Genomic DNA, 25478 nt, shown 5'->3' with positions numbered 1-25478 from the left:
GTTAAGTTAACCTGGATAGTGGACCTATCAAGTCCACATAACGTGGATAATGTATTTACGAAGCCTAAATACGTTAATAATGCATCAATGAAGTTCAGATAATGTGGATAAGGTATATATGAAGTCTAGATAACGTGGATAATGTACCTTTGATGTCCAAGTACCGTAGATAATGTATCTGCGAAGTCCAGATGTGGTTAGTGTATCTGTGAAGTCCAAATAACGTGGATAATTTATCTATGAAGTCCAGACAATATTTAAAATGTGTCTGATAAGTCCAGATAACGTAGATAATGTATCTAAGAGGTCCAGATAATGTTTAAAATGTATCTTTTGAGTCCAGATAAAATGGATAATGCATCTATGAGGTCCAGATAACGTTGATAATGTATCTATTGGATCCAGATAACATAGATATTGTAGATAAGAATTGCAGATAACGTGGATAATGTATCTATGTGGCCCAGATAATGTTTAAAATGTATCTGTGAACTCCAGATAATGTGGATAATGCATTTATGAGGTACAGATAATGGTTGAAAGGTTTCTGTGAAGTCCAGATAACGTGGACAATGTATCTTTGGAGTCCAGAAAATGTGTATAATGTAACTATGAAGCGCAAATAACGTGGATAATATATCTATTGGGTCTAGATAACGTAGATAATGAAGCTATGATATGCAGATGCCGTGGATAATATATCTATGAAGTCCAGAAAATGTGTATAATGTACCTGTGAATTCCAGATAATGTGGATAATGTATCTGTGAAGTCCAGATAATGTGGATAATATGTCTACGGAGTCCAGCTAATGTGGATAATGTATCTATGAAGTCCAGATAATGTGTATAATGTATCTTTGAAGTCAAGATAATGTGGATAATGTATCTATCAAGTGCAGATAAAGTGGATAATGTATCTATGAAGTGCAGATAATGTATCTGTGAAGTCCAGATAATGTGGATAATGTATCTATGAATTCCAGATAATGTGTATAATGTATCTATGAAGTCCAGATAATGTGTGTTATGTATCTGTGAAGTCCAGATAACGTGGATAATGTGTCTATGAAGTCGAGTTAATGTGTATAAATTATCTGTGAAGTCCGGATAATGTCGATAATGTATCTATGAAGTCCAGATAATGTGTATAATGTATCTTTGAAGTCAAGATAATGTGGATAATGTATCTATCAAATCCAGATAATGTGGATAATGTATCTATGAAGTGCAGATAATGTATCTGTGAAGTCAAGATAATGGGTATAATGTATCTGTGAAGTCAAGATAATGTGGATAATGTATCTATCAAATCCAGATAATGTGGATAATGTATCTATGAAGTGCAGATAATGTGTATAATGTATCTGTGAAGTCCAGATAATGTGGATAATGTATCTGTGAATTCCATATAATGTGGATAATGTATCTACGAATTCCAGATAATGTGTATAATGTATCTATGAAGTCCAGATAATGTGTGTTATGTATCTGTGAAGTCCAGATAACGTGGATAATGTGTCTATGAAGTCGAGATAATGTGTATAAATTATCTGTGAAGTCCACATAATGTCGATAATGTATCTATGAAGTCCAGATAATGTGTATAATGTATCTTTGAAGTCAAGATAATGTGGATAATGTATCTATCAAATCCAGATAATGTGGATAATGTATCTATGAAGTGCAGATAATGTATCTGTGAAGTCAAGATAATGGGTATAATGTATCTGTGAAGTCCAGATAATGTGGATAATGTATCTATGAATTCCAGATAATGTGTATAATGTATCTATGAAGTCCAGATAATGTGTGTTATGTATCTGTGAAGTCCAGATAACGTGGATAATGTGTCTATGAAGTCGAGATAATGTGTATAAATTATCTATGAATTCCAGATAATGTGTATAATGTATCTGTGAAGTCCAGATAATGTGGATAATATGTCTATGAAGTCCATATAATGGATATAATGTATTGTTGAAGTCCAGATAATGTGGATAATGTATCTTTGAAGTCCAGATAATTTGGATAATGTATCTATGAATTCCAGATAATGTATGTAAAGTATCTGTGAAGTCCAAATAATTTGGATAATGTATCTATGAAGTCCAGATAATATGTAAAATGTATCTGTGAAGTCCAGATAACGTGGATAATGTATCTAAGAAGTAAAGATAATGTGTATAATGTATCTTTGAAGTCAAGATAATGTGGATAATGTATCTATCAAGTGCAGATAAAGTGGATAATGTATCTATGAAGTGCAGATAATGTATATAATGTATCTGTGAAGTCCAGATAATGTGGATAATGTATCTATGAATTCCAGATAATGTGTATAATGTATCTATGAAGTCCAGATAATGTGTGTTATGTATCTGTGAAGTCCAGATAACGTGGATAATGTGTCTATGAAGTCGAGATAATGTGTATAAATTATCTGTGAAGTCCAGATAATGTCGATAATGTATCTATGAAGTCCAGATAATGTATATAATTTATCTTTGAAGTCAAGATAATGTGGATAATGTATCTATCAAATCCAGATAATGTGGATAATGTATCTATGAAGTGCAGATAATGTGTATAATGTATCTGTGAAGTCCAGATAATGTGGATAATGTATCTGTGAATTTCAGATAATGTGGATAATGTATCTACGAATTCCAGATAATGTGTATAATGTATCTATGAAGTCCAGATAATGTGTGTTATGTATCTGTGAAGTCCAGATAACGTGGATAATGTGTCTATGAAGTCCAGATAATGTGTATAATGTATCTGCGATATCCAGATAATGTGGATAATGTATCTGTGAAGTCCAGATAATGTGGATAATGTATCTGCGAAGTCCATATAATGTGTATAATGTATCTGTAAAGTCCAGATAATGTGGATAATGTATCTATGAAGTCCAGATAATTTGGATAATGTATCTGTTAAGCCCAGATGATGTGTATAATGTATGAAGTCCAGATAATGTATGTAATGTACCTGTGAAGCCTAGATAACGTGGATAATGTATCTATGAAATGTAGATAATATGGATTATGTATCTGGGAAGTACAGATAATGTATCTATAAAGTCCAGATAACGTGGATAATGTTTCTATGAAGTCCAGATAATGTGTATAATGTATCTGTGAAGTCCAGATAATAAGGATAATGTATCTGCGAAGTCCAGATAATGAGTATTATGTGTCTGTGAAGTCAAGATAACGTGGATAATGTATCTGTGAAGTCCAGATAACTTGGAGAATGTCTCTATAGAATCTAGAGAACGTGGATAATGCATCCATGATGTCTAGATAACGTGAATAACGTATCTATAAAGCCTAGTTAAGCTGTACAAAGTATCCATGAAGTGTACGTAACGTAGATAATGTATCTCTGAGGGCAGATAAAGTGAAAAATATATCTATGAAGTCTAGATAATGTATTTATGAAGTTATCATGTGGTGATAATATATTTATAAAGTCCAAATAATGCTGACATTCATTTAACGAAGCCCAGACAGAGCGGATAAGGTGTCTATGTCGTCCATATAAGGTAGATAATGTTTGTATTTTGTCTAGATGTATCTTAAAACTTCTGATAATGTGAAAAGAATATTGACTACGTCCTAATATTATGCATAATGTCTCTACGATGCCCAGCTGGAGTTGATAATGCAAATATAATTGATGCATGCATTATATTTATTATCTTCATACATTATTTATGTTATCCAGAAATTTTAGGATTCACATATTGATGAGTTATTTAAATTATGTTTTTTTGCCTAGATGCCAATTTTGTATTTAACTTGATACTGCTTTCGATTTTGGCAGCAGACACAATGCCAAGTGATAAATAGCCACCTTAATATCACCAAAAATGTAGATAAATATACCGGTAGTCTGTCTGATCGTTTTTTAAATAATGTGATTATCAATGAACTAAATGCATTGGTCTCCAATGTGCAAATAAAACGAGTTAAATAATAATTTTATTTGAAGATAACGGGGTTGAGATTAGGTTTAAATAAACAATTCATTAATTTCATCACGTAGGTAATCTCTATAGATTAAAAAAAAATAATTTCTATATTAGAAACAAGACTTTAATTGAAAATTGGCAAAAATTAAAACAAAATGCTTTAAATTGAAATAAGAATTTAAACTAATTACAAGAAACTTCTTTGCTCACATCCTTTCTCCCAAATGAGTAATTGGAAGACTTTTTTTCATGTCAATTTGATTAATAAACACAAGTGATTAAAAATAACCAAAGTTTCTTCATGAAATAAATTCCATTTTCAATCTTAATTTTTAATCTCTGCCAAATTGTCAGTTTTTCTTTCTTTCTCATTACTGGACCATCAAATCAAAACTCTTATCTCCAATGGCTAAGCAAAAAATTTGTAATAGAAAATAATAACAGCAGCAAGCCAGCAAAAAAAAACTGAACCACAAAATGAAATTACCAACACAAGTTATGAAAAAAATAAAAAAACACTCATAAAAATCGATTCCCAAACAAGTTCATAACCAACAACAACAAAACTTAGCACAAAGAAAACAAAAGCCAACCAAGAAAAAAATGGGAACACTTTGAACAAATTGGCTGAGATTTAGCAAAAACAACACAAAAATTGTGGCAAAAATAAATCGCATTTTTTATTTAAAATATTTTTGCTCAACAATAGTTTGAAAACAATACTCCAACCTCAACTCCGCCACCACCACCACCACCCCTACCATTACCGCTCATGTGAATTTTCAATTTAACCACTTTTAAACTTTGAAATCGTAGAACTTTGGCAAAAGTTATTAAAACAAGCCAGGCAATAAAACACGCCTTTAAAATTGAAAAAAAAAAAAAATAGTTGTGCGCTGTAAAAACTACAAAAACAAAAATCTTTATTAAACATTGAACTAAAGTTTAGAGTATCGTTTCTCATGGCAGCAGTTGAAGCTGCAAAATACTGGTTATTGAAAACTAAAAAAAAAAAAAAAAAACACCCCCCACCATCATAAATCCGATTCTAATACCTTGGTTATATGGATGGATGGTTGGTTGGATGAATGAATGGACTCCACTTCACTGCCATGCAATTAATGCCAAATCGAACTAAAATCTAAACAAAAGTTTCATTAACGCAATCAATATTGAAACCAAAGTGAGAGTAAATGCAATTGGGAACTTTGGATGCAATATCCGATTGAAATAAATTTATTATCCGCCCTAGAAAGGAAAATCATTAAAGAAAGTTTCAACGTGCATGGCATTCAGATAAAGTAGATAATTTATCTATAAGGCCTAGATAATATGGATAATAAATCTATGATGTCGAGATTGTGCGGATAATATATCTATGAAGTCCAGATAAATGAGGTTAAGGTATCTATAAGGTCCAAACATCGTGAATGAAGAACATACGTGATGTCCAGATTTAATATCTGCGTTATCTGGATATCTACCAACATTATGCACGATATCTAGGCATTGTAGATCCATTATCTGATCTCATAGATACATTATCGACGTTATCTGAGCATCATAGATACAGTATTCCGGTTATCTAACCTCACAGATACACTACTCACGTTATATAGTCTTTACGGATCTAGATTTCATAAATACGTTATGCTCGTTATCTGGACTTCATAGATACATTATACTACTGTCGGAACTTCAAAGATACATTATACACGTAGTCATCATAGAAACGTTATCCATGTTATCTGACCACTTAGATACATTATTCAAGTTATCTACATTGCATAGATACATTAACCACAATATCTAGACATCATAGACACATTACCCCCCTTATCTGTCTTCATAGATACATTTTCTACGTTATCTAGTCTTTGCAGAAACATTTTCGACACTATCTAGACTTTTTAGATACATTATGTGGACCGTATCTAAGATTCGTAGATACATTATCCACCCTAACTAGATAGCATCGATTCATAATCCACAATATTTGGACTACACCGATACATTATCTACGTAACCTAAACATAATAGATACATTATCCACATTATTTGGACTACATAGATACATTATCCACGTTATCTAGACATCAAAAATACATTATCCACGTTATCTAGACTTCGTAGATACTACATTATCCCCGTTACCTGACCTCATAGATACAATATATACATTATTTGGACTACATAAATACATTATCCACGTCACGTAGACATCGTAGATACATTATCCATTATCCACGTTATCTAGACATCGTAGATACATTATCCCTGTTATATGACCTCAAAGATACAATATATACATTATTTGGACTGCATAGATACATTATCCACGTTACGTAGACATCGTAGATACATTATCCATCTTATCTAGACATCACAGATACATGATCTATGTTATCTGGACTTCGTAGATACATTATCCACGTTATCTAGGCATTATAGATACATTATCTATGCTATCTGGACATCATAGATACATTATCCACGTTACGTAGACATCGTAGATACATTATTTGGACTACACAGATACAATATCTACGAATCTAAACATCATAGATACATTATCCACGTCATCTGGAAATTATAGATATATTATCCACGTTATCTAGATATCGTAGTTACATTATCCGCGCTATCTAGACGTCATAGATACATTATTTGAACTGCAAGATACATTATCCACGTTATCTAAACATCATAGATACATTATCAACGTTATCTAAACATTATAGATACAGTATCCACATTATTTGGACTACATAGATACATTATCCACGTTATCTAGATTTCATAGAAACATTATCCAATTTGTCTAGCCTTCATAGAAACATTATCCAAGTTATCTAGACATCATAGATACATTATCCAAGTTATCTAGATAGATAGATACATTATCCAAGTTATTTAGACTTCGTAGATAAATTATCCAAGTTATCTAGACTTCGTAGATGCATTATCCGCGCTATCAAGACATCATAAATACATTATTTGGACTCCAAGATACATTATCCACATTATTCAAATTATTTGGACTACATAGATACATTATCCACTATATCTAGACATCATAGATACATTATCCTCGTTACCTAGACATCATAGATACAGTATCCATGTTAGCTAGACATAATGGATATATTATCCACGCTATCTAGACATCATATATACATTATCCACCTTAACTAGATATCATAGATACATTATCCACATTGTTTGGACTACATAGTTATCTAGATATCATAGATACATTATCCATATTATCTAGACTTCGTAGATACATAATCCACGTTATCTAGACATCGTAGATACATTATCCATGTTATCTGGACTTGGTAGATACATTATCCAAGTTATCTAGACTTCATAGATACATTGTCCACATTAGTTGGAGTACATAGATAAATTATCCACGTTATCTAGGCACTATAGATTTATTATCCACGTTATCTAGACATCATAGATACATTATTCAAGTTATCTAAACATCATAGATACATTATCTACGTTATGTTAACATTATAGATACAATATCCACGTCATCTAGACATTATAGATACATTATCCACGTTATCTAAACATCATAAATATATTATCCGCGTTATGTAGACATCATAGATTCATTATCCAAGTCTAGACTTTATAGATACATTATCCACGTTATCCACATCATAGATACAGTATCCATGTTATCTAGACATAATGGATATATTATCCACGCTATCTAGGCATCATACATACATTATCCACCTTAACTAGATATCATAGATACATTATCCACATTGTTTGGACTACATAGATACATTATCCACGTTATCTAGATATCATAGATACATTATCCATATTATATAGACTTCGTAGATACATTATCCACGTTATCTAGACATCATAGATACATTATCCATATTATCTAGACTTGGTAGATACATTATCCAAGTTATCTAGACTTCATAGATACATTATCCAAGTTATTAAGACTTCGTATATACATTATCCAAGTTATCTAGACTTCATAGATACATTGTCCACATTAGTTGGAGTACATAGATAAATTATCCACGTTATCTAGGCACTATAGATTTATTATCCACGTTATCTAGACATCATAGATACATTATTCAAGTTATCTAAACATCATAGATACATTATCTACGTTATGTTAACATTATAGATACAATATCCACGTCATCTAGACATTATAGATTCATTATCCACGTTATCTAAACATCATAAATATATTATCCGCGTTATGTAGACATCATAGATTCATTATCCAAGTCATCTAGACTTTATAGATACATTATCCACGTTATCTAGGCCTCATAGATACATTATCCACGTTATCTAGACATCATATACAGATTATCCACGTTATATAAACATCACAGAGACATTATCCGTGTTATCTACACATGAAAGATTCATTATCCACGCCATCTAGATATTATAGATACATTATCCATGTTTCTAGACTTCATTGATACATTATCCACGTCATTTAGATAGTATTCACGTCATTTAGACTTCATAGATACATTATCCACGTTATCTAAACAGCATAGATGCATTATCCACGTTATCTAGACATCATAGATATATTATCAACGTTATATAAACATCACAGATACATTATCCGCGTTATCTAGACATCATAGATTTATTATCCATGTCATGTAGACATTATAGATACATTATCCATGTTATCTAGACTTCATAGATACATACATTATCCACATTATCTAAACAGCATAGATACATTATCGACGTTATATAAACAGCATAGATACATTATCCACGTTATCCACGTTATCTAGACTTCATAGATACATTATCCACATTATCTAAACATCGTAGATGCATTATCCACGTCATCTAGGCATTATAGATATATTATCCACGTTATATAGACATCATAGATACATTATCCAAGTTATCTAAACAGGATAGATACATTATCCACGTTATCTAAACATCATAGATGCATTATCCACGTCATCTAGGCATTATAGATATATTATCCACGTTATCTGACCTAATAGATACATAACTCACGTTATCTAGACTTCATATATGCTTTACCACATTATCTAAACTTCATAGATAACTCGTGGATATTGTGTAAATAACTTTATCCATGGATAAATTTTTCTTTTGCCACTTGATTAGTAACTTTTTCATGGAATGTCGTTACACCTTCGAACATTTATCTTCCTCGACAAAGCGAATAAACAACTTGGTATCAGCTATCATTTTTGTTTTTTGTTTACTTGGCGACTTTGCTGGCTAAATGGCGTGTTTTGGTGTTGCGGTTGTTCTTGCAACAACATTCTATGCTGAGTGAGATCATTACACGACCGTCAACACCAACACCACCGCCACTGCCACTGCCACCACCATCAACCACCCTGATCAACGTTCTTCATCTTGGCCGGTTAACATATCTCAGCTTAGAAAAAAAATTATTAGTAGACGCTTAAGCTTCAGGTTTCTAATGTCTGACTTTATGATCTTAGGAAAATTATAGCTGGAAGTTGTTGTTGTTTTAGATGTTTTTTTGTTGGCAGTTTTTATGATTGAGTTAGATTTTGTGGCCATGCGAATGATATGGCCTGGCAGCCGTGGTTTTCATTGCTAGAACTACAAATTTTAATTATAAAAAAATACCAAACAAGCCACTTGCCGACCAGCCGGTCAGCTGGATATATTTGCCGCTTTATAATATTGGCCATGGGGTAAGAGTGAAGGGGTAGGAGTGATGTTTGCGGCTTAGAATAAAAACAAAAAACTAGGCAGGGAGAGTTGGCTTAAAGCCAGTTACTTACTACCAACTACTGATAATAAATCAACACTTGTTAGGCAATAGCTGCGCTGCAGATGTGGAGAGAGAACTTTTTTTCGTTCCTTTCATAGAAACCGAGTGGAATGGAAAACTTCAATCAAGTAGTTTTCAAAATAAAGTTTCTAATCCGGGAAAAAATTAAAATTTCTTTCTTAGCTCTGGAGTCGAGAAACAATTCCTATTTTGTATTTCGAAGAGAGCGGAGATGAATGAATGAATGCACCCCCTCCCTTTACTTTATAGTTTCCTTCCAATGTGTCTTCCTCTTAGGATCAGCATGTTCCAGCATACTCTCAATTTATAGCATATTCACATTTACAATATAGAGTGCATTTAAACTGTCAATTCCACTGATTATACGTCAAATGAATTCCAATGGATTTCAGATTTGTTTTCATTTGACGTATACGCAAAGGAATTGACAGTTGAAATCAACTTGATTTCTTAAATGTAAACATACTATAAGGAACACTTTGCAGTGTATGCATGGCACAATTACCCAGGTAGTGGCATCGTAAAATTTTGAATATGTTATGTCAAAATTTTCTTTATGTTGTTGGGGAAATTACAACAAAAATAATTTTTATACCCTCAGCCTTTAGGCTATGAAGGGTATATACACTTTCATACGGGCAAAATGTGCCTCATCGAAATAATGGTTTTAGACCCCAAGTATGTTTGGACGAAATGTGTTTCAGACAATTTGGAGTCGATTGAGCAATGTCCGTCCGTCCGTCTGTCTGTCTGTCTGGCTGGCTGGAGCGCACGATAATTCTCGAAGGGATGAACCGATTCGGTTCAAATTTTGGCTTTCGTAATATTTTGTCCAAACTTAGTTTAAGTTCGAAGATGAGCTATATCGGTCCACTCCTTCCGGTACCTCCCCCACAAAAGTTCGAAAATGTTCTGAAAATTTGTACGCACGATAACTCTTGAAGGGTGTAACCGATTTGGTCCATACTTTTCCCATCGTGGAGCGTGTACCAGACTTAGATCAGATTTTAATATGGACTCAATCGGTCCACTCCGTCGGGTACCTCCCACACAAAATTTTGGTAAAGTTCAGTTTAGGAACATCTCTCGAATCGCTTTGATTTTTGCTTTAGCAACTTGTATTCACTGCCCTCCATACGACGGTATAAGTTTCATCAGGGGCAAGTCCATACTTCCTGAGAAAATAGCCTGAAAGTTGCAAAAAAAAACCCCTATGACACCGTGTGAGGAGGTTGGAGGGCAAAATAACTCTCGAACAGGTCTGCCGATTCGGTCCAAAGTTTGGCCTTAGTAATATTTTGTCCAAACATAGTTTAAGTTCGAAGATAAGCCATATCGGTCCACTCCTTCAGATACCTCCCCCACAAAAGTTCAAAAATGTTCGGAAAAATTGTGCGTACGATAACTCTTGAAGAGAGTGGCCGAATTGGTCCATACTTTACACATCCTAATATATCTACCAGATATAGATCAGGTTCAAATATGGACTATATTTGTCCACTCCATCCGGTACCTCCCACTCAAAATTTCGGATACATGTTCACTTTAAGACCTGCTTTCGAATCACTTTGATTTTCGTTGAAGCAACTTGCATTGCTGCCTCAATTGCGATGGTAAAAGTTGTTTCAGGGGCAAGTTCATACTTCTTGAGCAAACATCCCTGAAGTTCTAAAAAACCCCTATGGTACCATATGTAGTGGCTGGAGATCCATTCTTTTTAGTATCTCCTCCGCAAAACTTTTGATATTAAATCCTAATCAACATTTTTGTCAGATCAAACGCCCAAAATTTTTAAAACTCCCTAAATACATGCGTTTTTTTGGAAAAAAAATTGTTTCAATATACACAGCCTGAGGGTATATCTCTGTCGGCAAAGCCGACTGATACTTTTTTACTTGTTTATAAAGGGATTTGACTTTTCATATTCGATCAGCTGGTGTGATATCACTACCTGGTAGTTCTGCCATGAGTGTATAGCTTCCGAATAAATTGACATTAAATGAAGAAAAATCTTTGTACGATTCCAATCATTCAAAATTTTTTAATCATTAAAATTAAAATCCCATTCCTACCAGAAATTAAATGTTTCACTTCAAGAATAAATTCTTCTTCTCTTATCCATTATCGCACATTTCGTTTGTGCGTGCCACTTCCTTGGTGTGACAAATCACCATAAAAACTATTTATACGGATAATAACCGTTGTAATTTCGGTACAATAAAACAAATTACGCACACATTTCATTTGTTCGCTTAATTAAGTTATCAACAATTGCTTTTGTACTCACCTCTTTAGCCGATGGAATCCTTTTAGCAGTTCTCCTACTCCCTCTCTCTCCCTCACTCTTTTTCGTTTCATTGTTATTTTGCAGCCAGGAATAAATAGAGTGTAAATGAAATTGAAAGTGTTGCCCTTGTGCCACCTAACTATTGCACACACACCAGCACTCACTGTTTTGCACACTTTAATTTTCAAGAGTCCTTGCACAGTGGTCAGTGGAGGATAAAAAGTAAGGGAATTTACAAATATTTAGAAAATATTATTGTGCGCGTTTTCTTAACATTGCAGATACATTATATGTATTATTTGGACATCATACATAAATTATCTACGTTATCTGCACATCATAGATTATCCATGATTTCTGAACTTCATAGATGCATTATTTATCTTATCTACCTCTTAAATATATTATCCACCTTATCTGGACTTCATAGGTACATTATCTAGGCTTCATAGACATGTTATCTACGTTACCTGGACTTAATAGATACCGTATCCACGTTATCTGGGCTTCATTGGTACATTATCTACGTTATCTGGGCTTAATAGACACACTACCTATGGACCTTATAGATACATTATCCACCTTATCTGGACTTCATAGGTGCATTATCTACGTTATCTGGGTTTCATAGACACATTATTTACTCTATCTGGGCCTTATAGATATATTATATACGTTACCTGGACTTCGTAAACACATTATACGTTATCTGGAACTCATAGTGACATTATCCACGTTATCTGGACCTCATAGATATATTATCCACATTATCTAGGCTTATAGACACTTTGTCTGGCCTTCATAGATACATTATCACGTCATCTAGGCTTCATAGCTACATTACCTACGTTATCTGGACTACATAGATGCATTATCCACGTTATCTGGATCACATAGATACATTAGACATGTTATCTAAACATCATACGTACATTATCTACGTTATCTTGACCACACAGATACATTATCCGCGTCATCTAGACTTCATAAGTACATTATCTACGTTATCTTGACTTCATATCTACGCTATCTGGACCTTATAGATACATTATCCACCTTATCTGGACTACACATGTACATTGCCCACGTAATCTGGACTTCATAAATACATTATCTACGTTATCTGGACCTCATAGTGACATTATCCACGTTATCTGGACTTCGTAAACACATTATCTACGTAATCTGGACCTCATAGTGACATTATCACGTCATCTAGGCTTCATAGATACATTATCTACGTTATCTGGACAACATAGAGGCATTATCCACGTTATCTGGACCACAAAGGTACATTATACATTTTATCTACACTTCATAGATACATTATCTACCTTATCTTGACCACACAGATACATTATCCGCGTCATCTAGACTTCATAAGTACATTATCTACGTTATCTAGACCACATAGATATATTATCAACGTTATCTGGACCACAAAGATACATTATCCACGTCAACTAGCCTTTATAGATACATTATCTGGACCCTATAGGTACATTAACCACGTCCTCTAGACTTCATAGACACAATATTTACGTTATGTGGACCTAATATTTAGATTATCTACGTTATCTGGACTTTATAGGCACATTATCTACGTTATCTGAACCCCGTAGATACATTATCCACGTTATCTGGACCTCATAGAGACATTATCCACGTTATCTGGACTTCATAAATACATTATCTAAGTTATATGGACCTCATAAAGAGATTATCTACGTTATCTAGACCACATAGATACATTATCTACGTTATCTGGACCACATAGATACATTATCGACATTATCTAGCCTTCATAGGTACAATATTTACGTTATGTGTACCTAATATATAGATTATCTACGTTATCTGCACGTCATAGGCACATTATCTACGTTATCTGAACATCATAGATACGTTATGTATGTTATCTGAACTTCATAGAGACATTATCCACGTTATCTGGACATCATAAGTACATTATCTACGTTATCTGGACCTCATAGATATATTATCCACATTATCTAGGCTTCATAGACACGTTATCTGCACCTCATAGACACCTTATCACGTCATCTAGACTTCATAGCTACATTATCTACGTTATCTGGACAACATAGATGCATTATCCACGTTATCTGGACCACATAGATACATTATACATTGTTTAATTTCAAACTTGGTTTAAGTAATTTAAATGATTTTATATTCTATATGGGTTTTCCACCCCTGCGTTAAATTTTGTCCCCTACCTTTGTATACAACTTTGTGTATCTCGTACACAAATACAAGGATAGTAACAAAATTTAACGAGTAACTTTTTTCTAAGCTCCGCTTTGTTACATCCTAGCTTTTCTAAAATCACTCGCTCTTTGGATTTCGTCCACAAAGCAATACAACCATTACACTCTGTAAAAGGTAAATAAGTGATTGTTCCACGAACAATCCATAATAAACCATAACTCAATATTGTTTGAGAAAAAATTCTAATCCTTTTGTGTTTTATTTATTTTCTTTTAATTTCATTGCTACGCAAACATTGGTCCAATCGAGCCGGATTGTTTTCAACGAAAACTACTAACGCTCTCCTTTTCTTCCTTTACAAGGCAATTCGACTACGTCGAGAACAACAACAACAACCTACACTGATCCACGATCATCCCCACCTCTCCTTTTTATTTATTTTCCACAAATAATATTTCATCAACAACACAGGTATGTACACTGCCTAATTTATTTTTCAAATAAAAGTGACATACCGCGAAAATATAGTGTTGTGATAAATAATTAAAAAAGCCGTCGGTCGTTTTACAAACGCGCGTAAGTGTCCGTCCATTTGCCGTCGGCAACATTCATATTGAAATTCCCACAAATACAAGTGTCAAATTGTCCACGATTTTCTCACATAAAAAACAACAACAATCACAGTGATTTTTTAACTATTCCGTTTGCATACATTCATTTTTATTTTTGTTTCCGCGCATTTCTTTTATATATTTTAATACATGATCAATTGTTATTGTGGTGTTTTCCTTTTATTTTGCTTCTTTTTGTTCGCCAAAACACCAAAATCATCACAACAATAACAATTCCAATAAAAAGAATAAATGTCATTCATTTGTCATTACTGCTGATTGTTTCCACCTTTAATTAATACGGGTGGCAGATTTGGCACTTATATATCATTTACACCTAATCAATTGTATTAGGGGTATCCAAGTATAACTAATAATTACATTTCAATTTTATAAAAATATTTTAGTGCCGTTTTCGGGATTTGTTGAGTTGAATATTTCGGATATAAACTAAAAATAAATTTTATTCGTGTTTTCGACACCGTGCACCCTATATTCGGTCATATTTCTAAAATTATTATTATTTTTATATATTATATTACATACACATTTATTTCAAATATTCATTTAAATATTTGGTATTAAATTGATTATTTTGAATAATTTGTTGTTGTTCGCTAGCGATTTTTAACGTGCATTTTTACAGTCCGTGCACCCTACAATCGATATTAGCGACATTTTTTGCGAATTTTCGATTTTTATTTAATATTTTTGGAAATTTATTTTCGGCAAGTGCTATCTTCGATACATTGCCATAGTTTACGTGTATTATACGATACATTGTAAACATTTTGTGAAAATTTTAATACACTGAGAGAAATTTAGAGTGAGTTTTGAGTTTTTCTTAAAATTTAAAGAATTTTTGGTGGTTTAATCACGTTAAACCTCAAATATATTGCCGTATCCACGATACATTATTGAAATAGTCTACGACTACTTATAAATTCAGTGTATTCTAACCAATAAAATTATTTTATTTTAAAGCATCACGTGTTTTAAAATTATTTTTGCCAATATTTTGGTGAAAATTTAACATTTTTATTGGATTTTCGCATACAGTTTTTGACATCACGTGTCACTTTCTTTAAATTTATTGCATCTCGTGAAATTAATAAATTTCCAAAATACTTTGGTACATTTTCGTGCAGTTTTACAGAGTTGTTCTTTTATAAAAAATTGTTTTTCGAACAATTTCCTTGGAAATTCCTGGTGTAAGTGCTACAATTTTCATAGTTTTTTATAACAAAAAAAATCGTTTTCAACGAAATTTTACTTTTAATTTTCTAATTTAAATTTTTCTGAATTACGTTCAGTTTTTAATTTAAAATGTCTGTCACCCGACTAGATTTATTTATCAGAGCTACTGACGCTTTGGTTAAATTTGACGCCAGCTTCAGTGCCCAACGGGACGAGGAGCTCGATATTTACATATTAGAGCTACAAGAAGCTGAGGTCAAGAGATTATGGGACAGGGTAAAAACTACGTTTGAAGATTGTCTCAATTTCTTTAAAGAAGATGATAGTTCTGGTAACGACGTTACTGCTGTTGATGGCAAATATGAGGTTGCATTTAGATCTTATCTAAATGCTCTCGCCTCTATTAATAGGAAGTTAGATCGACTTCGGGCTCCGCCCAAGTCATCAGTAGCAACATCTTCCCCTCACGCGAGTGTAGGCAATAGGTCACATCGTTCCGACTGTGCAACTTCAATGTTGGATGTCACGCATCATTCTCACCATTCCTCCAATACATCATTCACATCCTGTGGTGATGAACATATTGGACATAGGTTAAATTTACCACCCTGCGACATTGAAGTATTTAACGGTGACTTCCTTTCTTGGCCGACATTTAGAGACCTATTTTCGGCTGTGTATATTAATAATACTGGCATTAGTGACATTGAACGTCTATGCCATTTAAATAAAAAGACCAGTGGCGACGCCCATGAAATTGTGGCAAAGTTTTCACTAACCCACAAAAACTTTGGTCCTGCGTGGAAAGCTCTTAAACAGACTTACGACAATCCACGTATTTTGGTGAACCACCAACTTAAACTTTTATTTGACCTACCTGTTTTAGATAGTGAGACCAGTTCAGGGTTAAAGAAATTACAGCGGGGTATCAATGGATGTATTTCTGCCATGTCCAATTATGACGTCTCAACTGAAGACTGGGACCCGATCCTAGTGTTCATATGTCTTCAGAGACTTCCTAAAAATAGTGTCACGCTTTGGGAACAAAGTGTTAAAGACAAGTCTGCTTTGTCTTCTTGGGAAGATTTGGACGCGTTTCTTACGGAACGTATCCAAACTCTGGCCTGTCTACGTGACATTAGGGGTATAGATACTGGCAAACCATCCACCAGTAAAAAAGTTCGTTCGCATTTCACGAATGCTGGCACGAACCGATCCCCCACATTTTCTCCTCGGAATTCCCCCCCTTCTTCGAGGTCCTCTCGTGCCTCTTCAAATAAAACATGTGTTCTTTGTCCACGACAAACGCATCACATCAGAGCATGCCAAAAGTTTCTGAAACTTTCAGTTCCTGAAAGAATAAATACAATTAGGCGACATAACTCTTGCTTTAACTGTCTGTCCCCTAAACATGTAGTTAATCACTGCAGTAGTCCCTACACTTGCAGTAAATGTAATAAAAGACATCATACTTTATTACACAGGGACAATACAACTGCTGGAACGTCTTCGACAGCAACGTCCAACAATAGGAGTGTAGCTTCTTCTGATCAACCCTCTACCTCTACAGGTATTAGATCAGATTCTTCGTCTTCTGCTAATAGACAGGTTTTCCATACTGCACAAAGCAGAAATGTCCTATTAGGCACGGCAATGGTGAACATCGTTCATCATGGCACCACGTACCCTGCCAGGGCACTTATTGACCCCGCTTCAGAAGCATCTTTTATTACAGAGCGTTTACAACGCCTTATAGGTATCACAGCTACTACAACGTTAGCTTCCATTTCTGGGATTAATCAGACAGTTTCGACCACGTCGCGCAAGTTATGTTCGGTTAGCATTACTTCTCCATTGGATGCATCGCGTTCAATAAATACTACGGCCCTAATTTTGCCATCTATTTCGGGCAACCTGCCCTCTTTTACCGTCAATGCTGACATTGTTTCTCAATTGCCAAATCTTCGTTTGGCAGATCCCAATTTATTCAAGTGTCGACCTGTTGATCTTTTGCTGGGAGCAGATCTTTATCCAAAGATCCTACAACAGGGTACTCACATCAATATCTTAGGGTCCCTAATAGCACAAAATACGGTCTTTGGTTGGATCATTACTGGTCCTATTCCCCCTCCAAATATTCCTGTATTTTCAACGAAGGTTAGCTTTTCAGAAGAGGAAAATCTTGACAAGACTCTTCTTCGCTTTTGGGAACTTGAGGAAATTCCCAAACGTAAAATTCTATCGCCCTCTGACCAATTATGCGAGGACTATTATAAGCGTACCACACGTCGGGATTCAAATGGTAGGTACGTTGTTAGCCTTCCCCTCAAGACTGAGATAGTTGGACAGGTGGAGTTAGGCTTCTCCCGAGCAAATTGTTTACGACAATTTCTTAGAAATGAGGCATCCCTCCTTCGAAAGCCACAAGTAAAGGTAGTCTATGATCAAGTTGTTAATGAGTACTTAGCATTGGATCATATGAGGCCTGTTGGTGCCGCTTCAACAAACACTTCTGTTTGTTACTTGCCACATCATCCCGTGATAAATCCCGACAAACAGACTACCAAACTTCGAGTGGTTTTCAACGCCTCGAACAAAACCTCCAACGGGAAAAGTCTTAACGACATTTTACATGTGGGACCTACTCTGCAATTGGATCTAGTTTTGCTTATTCTGAGGTGGAGACTATTTAAATTCGTTTTTAATTGCGACATCACCCAGATGTATCGCCAAATACGTGTCGATCCGGCACATACTCCACTTCAACGGATAGTTTTCCGGGATTCTCCACAAAAACCTGTTCAGGATTTTGAATTGCAGACGGTGACATTTGGTGTGAATTGCGCCCCCTACTTAGCTATACGGACGCTTCTACAATTAGCGGACGATACTAACGATCGATATCCTCTCGCTGCACACATACTTCGTAGGTGCATGTACGTCGACGACGTACTAACAGGATATCATGACATATGTACAGCCCTAGATTCTAGAGATCAATTAATAGCAGCTCTTTCCTCTGCAAAATTTGAATTGAGGAAGTGGACAGCAAATGACCGTGCTATTTTGCAAAATCTTCCCACGGAAGATCTAATCGATGCTAAGGTTCTCTCCTTTATTGAAGCTAGCAGTTCCAAACCTTTGGGAATACGTTGGAATGCTCAGCTTGACTTATTTTATTTCAGTGTGAGTGCTTTACCCTCAAAAGATCACTACACGAAACGAGAAACATTGTCAACTATTGCTAAACTATTTGATCCTTTAGGTTGGTTAGGCCCAATTATAGTTACTGCCAAAATAGTTATGCAGAAGATCTGGACAGATAAAATCGGATGGGATGATGCACTTCTGTCTACGACAGAACGTGACTGGCAAAATTTCGTGGACTGTTACCAGGATGTGAATTCCATTCATATTCCTCGGTGGGTTCATTATACGCCAGATTGTTCCGCCGAACTTCATGTCTTTTCTGACGCCTCAGAAAAGGCATACGCGGGGGTGATATATATTCGGATAATAACTCCGAATAAAACCATTTATACTCACCTCCTGACCTGCAAAACTAAGGTAGCCCCCCTAAAGTCAGTTTCTTTACCACGGTTGGAGCTTTGCGGAGCCGTTCTGGCGTCCGAATTATTAAAAAATATTCAGAATGAAATTGACATTTCATTCCAAAAAATATATTGCTGGACCGATTCTACGATCGTCCTTTCATGGCTAAACAAAACTCCATCTACATGGACTACGTTTGTTGCCAACCGTGTTAGTAAGATTCAGGAGATTACAGACAGAGGTAGTTGGCATCACGTGCGCTCTGAAGATAATCCCGCTGATTTAGGCAGCCGGGGGGTCTCGCCCTCTGATCTCGCGTCATCCCAACTATGGTGGCATGGACCACATTGGCTTCGCCAAGATAGTTCTCAGTGGGATATTTCTAATTTAACCTCACTTGACACCGATATTGAAATACGTGCTGTCAAGGCGCATGCTTCATTTTTAACTGATTCCGAGGACTTTTTAGCGAGATTTTCATCTTTAGATAGGGCTTTACGAGTCCTATCTTATATGTATAGGTTTATCCATAATACTCACCGTGCATATAGAGGTCGTTACATTTACAATGATGACAACCTCTCAAGTTCGGAGCTTAAAGCATCTAGATTACGTCTAGCTGTTCTAGCTCAAAAAACACACTTCGCGGATGAGTATCAGTGTCTGTTAGATAAGGTTCCCTTGAATCCAAAAAGCTCTCTTCTCCCATTAAATCCATTTCTGGATGAGTCAGGTGTTATGAGACTTAACGGACGATTATCACGGTCACCCACTCTTTCTTATTCAGAAAGACATCCCATACTTCTCCCTTACCAAAGTCTCTTTGCACGTCTTCTGGTAAATTTTATTCATACCATTTCCATCCACGGTGGAAATCAATTGATGTTACGCATCCTCAGAATTGAGTATTGGATCCCAAGACTCACTGCATTAATTAGGACAACAATTAATAAGTGCAAAACTTGCCATTTATTTAAAAGTCGTACGTGTACCCAAATTATGGCTGCTCTTCCACCGGAAAGAGTAACTTGTTCAAGGCCTTTTACCACTACTGGTGTTGACTTTGCAGGTCCTTTCGACCTCAAATCCTTTACAGGCCGCTTGACTAAAATCACTAAGGGGTACGTCTGTGTTTTTGTTTGCTTTTCTACGAAAGCAATCCATTTGGAAGCTACTTCAGATTTGTCCACGGCAACATTTATAGCAGCCTTCCAACGCTTCATTTCAAGGCGAGGTTGTCCAAAAACTATATTTTCTGACAACGGCACCAACTTCGTTGGAGCTTCTAGGGAATTAGAGCAGGACTTCAAAGCCGTAGTCCGCGAAAGTCGAAATAGTCTGTGTTCCACGCTGCACTATCAAGAACTTTCGTGGGAGTTCATACCTGCCGGCGCTCCCCACATGGGTGGTCTATGGGAAGCCGCAGTAAAAAGTTTTAAATTACATTTCCGTAAACAAGCTAAAAACTTCAAATTTACATTTGAGGAACTTTCTACGATTCTTTCCAGAATCGAAGCTTGTTTAAATTCACGTCCTTTGTGTCCCATGAATGACAATCCTCAACATACGGTAGCACTCACACCCGGCCATTTCCTTATTGGATCTCCGATCCTAGCTCCTCCGGAGCCCTTAATAGATGAATCGCCTCTTCACCTAGTAAATCGCTTCCGGAAAATGAAAGCTCTTACTCAACAATTCTGCCTTCGGTGGAAAGAAGAGTATTTAAAGAGCTTGCATAAAAGATATAAATGGAAGTTTCCGCAACGCGATTTACAAACGGATGACTTGGTAGTAGTACGGCACGAAAATCTACCTCCCACTTCGTGGAAATTAGGTCGAATAATAGCGGTGCACCCGGGTACTGATAATCGAGTACGTGTCGCAGACATTTATACGGAAAGCGGCACTATTAGACGGCCAATCGTTAAATTAATTGCGCTACCTTAATTATTATAGTCCATATCTCGTGTCGGCTTTCGCGTCCTCTATACTTTTTCGCGAAATGAAAAACGACTATTGATGGTAGCGAAGGAGTCGCGAATATTCGGGCTATGGTAATTGCAAAACGACCTACGGTTTTTTTTACATTGGTCATTCTGGCCAAATAATAGTAATGCGTTCCTCGTCATTGTATTGTTGCATCCTCTCTATTTTTCACAGAAGATGGAAGATTTAGGCAAGATGGCTGCAACTCTCCCTGAGATTGAGGACAACGTCCCCATGTCTGATGAGGAACGGGAGCTTGATGCCTCGGCAGTCCCCCTTGCGGATTCTGAGCTTCCTCAGGCCGCTCCTTCGTCTAAGGAAACAAAAAATCCGTTATCGACGGTCCCTGAAGCTCCTTCAGGAGAAACTGTGGCCACGCCACCACTTTCGGCACCCCGTCGAAAGAACCAGGGTTCGAAAAAAGTATGCGTTATATGCGACGGCAATCATTTTATGAGAGATTGCAAAGAATTTCTGGTGATGCGTGTTGAGAGAAGATTGAGGATGGTCGCACTTCACAAGTGCTGTGGCAATTGCTTGTCCAACACCCATTCCCTTCGCGACTGTACTAGTCGGTACAGTTGCAAGATCTGTAATAAGGGGCATCACACGTTGCTCCACCAATCTTCTCCCAATGATGTGTCTCCCACCAATGCATCGCAGCCAGAACTATCGCGATCCACTAATGTTGCAACCAAGCCGTCCAAAAAATTGCGCAAGAGTAGATCATCGAAACGTCCGTCCGTTGGTACCTATATTTCTCCTGTTCCAGGTCCCTTGCTTCCACCCCAACATAATACCACTAACATCTCCCAACCGGTTACCCAAAGGCACGTATCTGCCTTACAGCGCGTAGCCACGCTGGGACCTACAATGGTGGTACAGCTTCTGTCTAATGGACTTCGGATACCTGTCAGAGCCCTACTAGACCCATGTGCAGGCCATAGCTTGATTTGTCGGTCGTTGGCTGATAGTATCAATTTGTGTCATGTCATGGTTGGTCCGGAAAGGTTCTGCCAGTTCTCCGTTGCATCATCATACGACGGAGCACAACAACTATTAATGTCTGCGCGTGTGGTTGATCTGGGGCACCTTGTGGCTCCCTCGGAGTCTGTGTCCGTCGGCCTTAGGGATCATTATGCTGGCCTGCAGTTAGCGGACCCACGGTTCAATGAAGCTGCTGCGGTCAGTATGATCATAGGCCCCGATGTCTATCACAAGGTAATGAGGCCTCAAACTTATTCGAGCCCTGGTTTCCCATGGGCCCAGCTCACCATTTTCGGTTGGGTGATATCGGGTCCATGTAATATTTAAGTTCAATGTGAGGGGTAATCTTCAATTGCCTCTGGCTCATCGAGCCCTAGTCACACGACTCTTCGAGTCATTTGTTAAATATAAAAGTTAACGGATCAGGTCTCTTCGAGCCAACAAACGATCCTGCTCATCGAGCAATAACTTTTACTAGTTTATAATGTTTTTTGAAAAAAAAAAATGAAAAAAAGAGAATTAAAAAAAAGAATATGAAAAAAAAACTTGTAAATATATTTTTATTTTAAATTTATTATTAATTTTGCAACATAGCAGGATGTTGCAACGCGGGCGGCAATGTTTAATTTCAAACTTGGTTTAAGTAATTTAAATGATTTTATATTCTATATGGGTTTTCCACCCCTGCGTTAAATTTTGTCCCCTACCTTTGTATACAACTTTGTGTATCTCGTACACAAATACAAGGATAGTAACAAAATTTAACGAGTAACTTTTTTCTAAGCTCCGCTTTGTTACATCCTAGCTTTTCTAAAATCACTCGCTCTTTGGATTTCGTCCACAAAGCAATACAACCATTACACTCTGTAAAAGGTAAATAAGTGATTGTTCCACGAACAATCCATAATAAAACATAACTCAATATTGTTTGAGAAAAAATTCTAATCCTTTTGTGTTTTATTTATTATACCCTATACCACAATGTGGAAAAGGGTATAATAAGTTTGTTTTCCCAAAAATTCATGTAACGCCGCGAAATATTCGTCGTAGACCCCTCATGTGGTATACCAAACTTCATATCTCGACGAGATAAAGCGATTTAGCGATGTGTGTCCGTCCGTCCGTCCGTCCGTCTGTCCGTCCATTAAAAATTGTAATCAAGCTAGAGGCCGCAATTATGGACCGATTGTCACGAAATTTAGTATGGAGGTCGGGTTTGGACCAGAATAGAACTGATTAGTTTTTGGCGATGATCGTGAAATGTTAAAGGGATGAAATGGACCAAAAACAAAATTTTTGCTCGATTTTGTAGCCGCTCTGTAGGTCGCAATAATAGTCCGATCGGCGCGAAATTTTAAACGTAGTTTTGGTTTGAGATGAAGAAGTAGCGTGCAAGTCAACGGTATGATCGGATAATATTTAGCGGGTTAAATTGATCAAAACTTTTGTGTGAAAATTGGTAAAATTTCTAATGCACATCTTATAACAGCTAGCCCGGAAAGCTAGTGCACAGGGATAGTGGTATAGGGTATCACATGGTCGGCCCCGTCCGACTATAGTCTGTTCTTACTTGTTTTCTTTTAATTTCATTGCTACGCAAACATACATGTTATCTAGACTTCATAGGTACATTATCTACGTTATCTTGACCACACAGATACATTATCCACGTCCTCTAGACTTCATAGGTACAAAATCTACCTTAGAGATACGTCTGAACTTCATAGAGTTACGTTATCTGGACCTCATAGAGACATTATTTACGTTATCTGGACTTCATAGATACATTATCACGTCATCTAGACTTCATAGCTACATTATCTACGTTATCTGGACAACATAGATGCATTATCCACGTTATCTGGTCCACATAGATACATTAGACATGTTATCTAGACTTCATAGGTACATTATCTACGTTATCTTGACCACACAGATACATTATCCGCGTCATCTAGACTTCATAAGTACATTATCTACGTTATCTAGACCACATAGATACATTATCTACGTTATCTGAACACATAGATACGTTACGTATGTTATCTGAACCTCATAGAGACATTATCCACATTACCTGGACCTCATAGATATATTATCCACATTATCTAGGCTTCATAGACACCGTATCCAAGTTATCTGGACCTCATAGAAACATTATCACGTCATCTAGACTTCATAGCTACATTATCTACGTTATCTGGACAACATAGATGCATTATCCACGTTATCTGGACCACATAGATACATAAGACATGTTATCTAGACTTCATAGGTACATTATCTACGTTATCTTGACCACACAGATACATTATACGCGTCATCTAGACTTCATAAGTACATTATCTACGTTATCTAGACCACATAGATACATTATCCAAGTCCTCTAGACTTCAATATCAATATATACAATATCTACGTTATGTGGACCTAATATTTACATTATCTACGTTATCTGGACCACATAGATACATTATCCACGTCATATACTTTATAGGAACATTATCTACTTTATATGGACCTCGTAGATACATTATCCACGTTATCTTGACTTCATAGGTACATTATCTGCACCTCATAGATACAATATCTACGTTATCTGGGCTTCATAGGTACATTATCTACGTTATCTGGACCTCGTCGACACATTATCCATGTTATCTAGATTTCATAGGTACATTATCTACTTTATCGGCACTTCATAGATGCATTATCTACGTTATCTGAACTTCACAGGTACATTATCTACGTTATCTGAACATCATAGATACGTTATGTATGTTATCTGGACCTCATAGAGACATTA

General features: G+C 36.0%; 1 protein-coding gene across 1 annotated transcript; it reads left to right on the top strand.

The window, feature by feature from the left end:
- The first annotated feature begins 14641 nt into the window (after positions 1-14641).
- On the top strand, positions 14642-23627 carry LOC141400735 (uncharacterized). Its single transcript, XM_073980183.1, has 2 exons — positions 14642-14810; positions 21860-23627. Exon 2 carries the CDS (start codon positions 21863-21865, stop codon positions 22997-22999), a length of 1137 nt encoding a protein of 378 aa, XP_073836284.1. The 5' UTR covers positions 14642-14810; positions 21860-21862; the 3' UTR covers positions 23000-23627.
- The last annotated feature ends 1851 nt before the right edge of the window (positions 23628-25478 follow it).

Source organism: Musca autumnalis, unplaced genomic scaffold (genome assembly GCF_047663935.1).
Source record: "Musca autumnalis isolate F117 unplaced genomic scaffold, ASM4766393v1 scaffold_4, whole genome shotgun sequence".
Classification (NCBI taxonomy): domain Eukaryota; kingdom Metazoa; phylum Arthropoda; class Insecta; order Diptera; family Muscidae; genus Musca; species Musca autumnalis.
This window is presented reverse-complemented; position numbering and strand designations above follow the sequence as displayed.

Bases quoted from the DNA above. Each gene is read 5' to 3' on its own strand.
- LOC141400735 (XM_073980183.1), top strand. From the start codon at position 21,863: ATGGAAGATTTAGGCAAGATGGCTGCAACTCTCCCTGAGATTGAGGAC.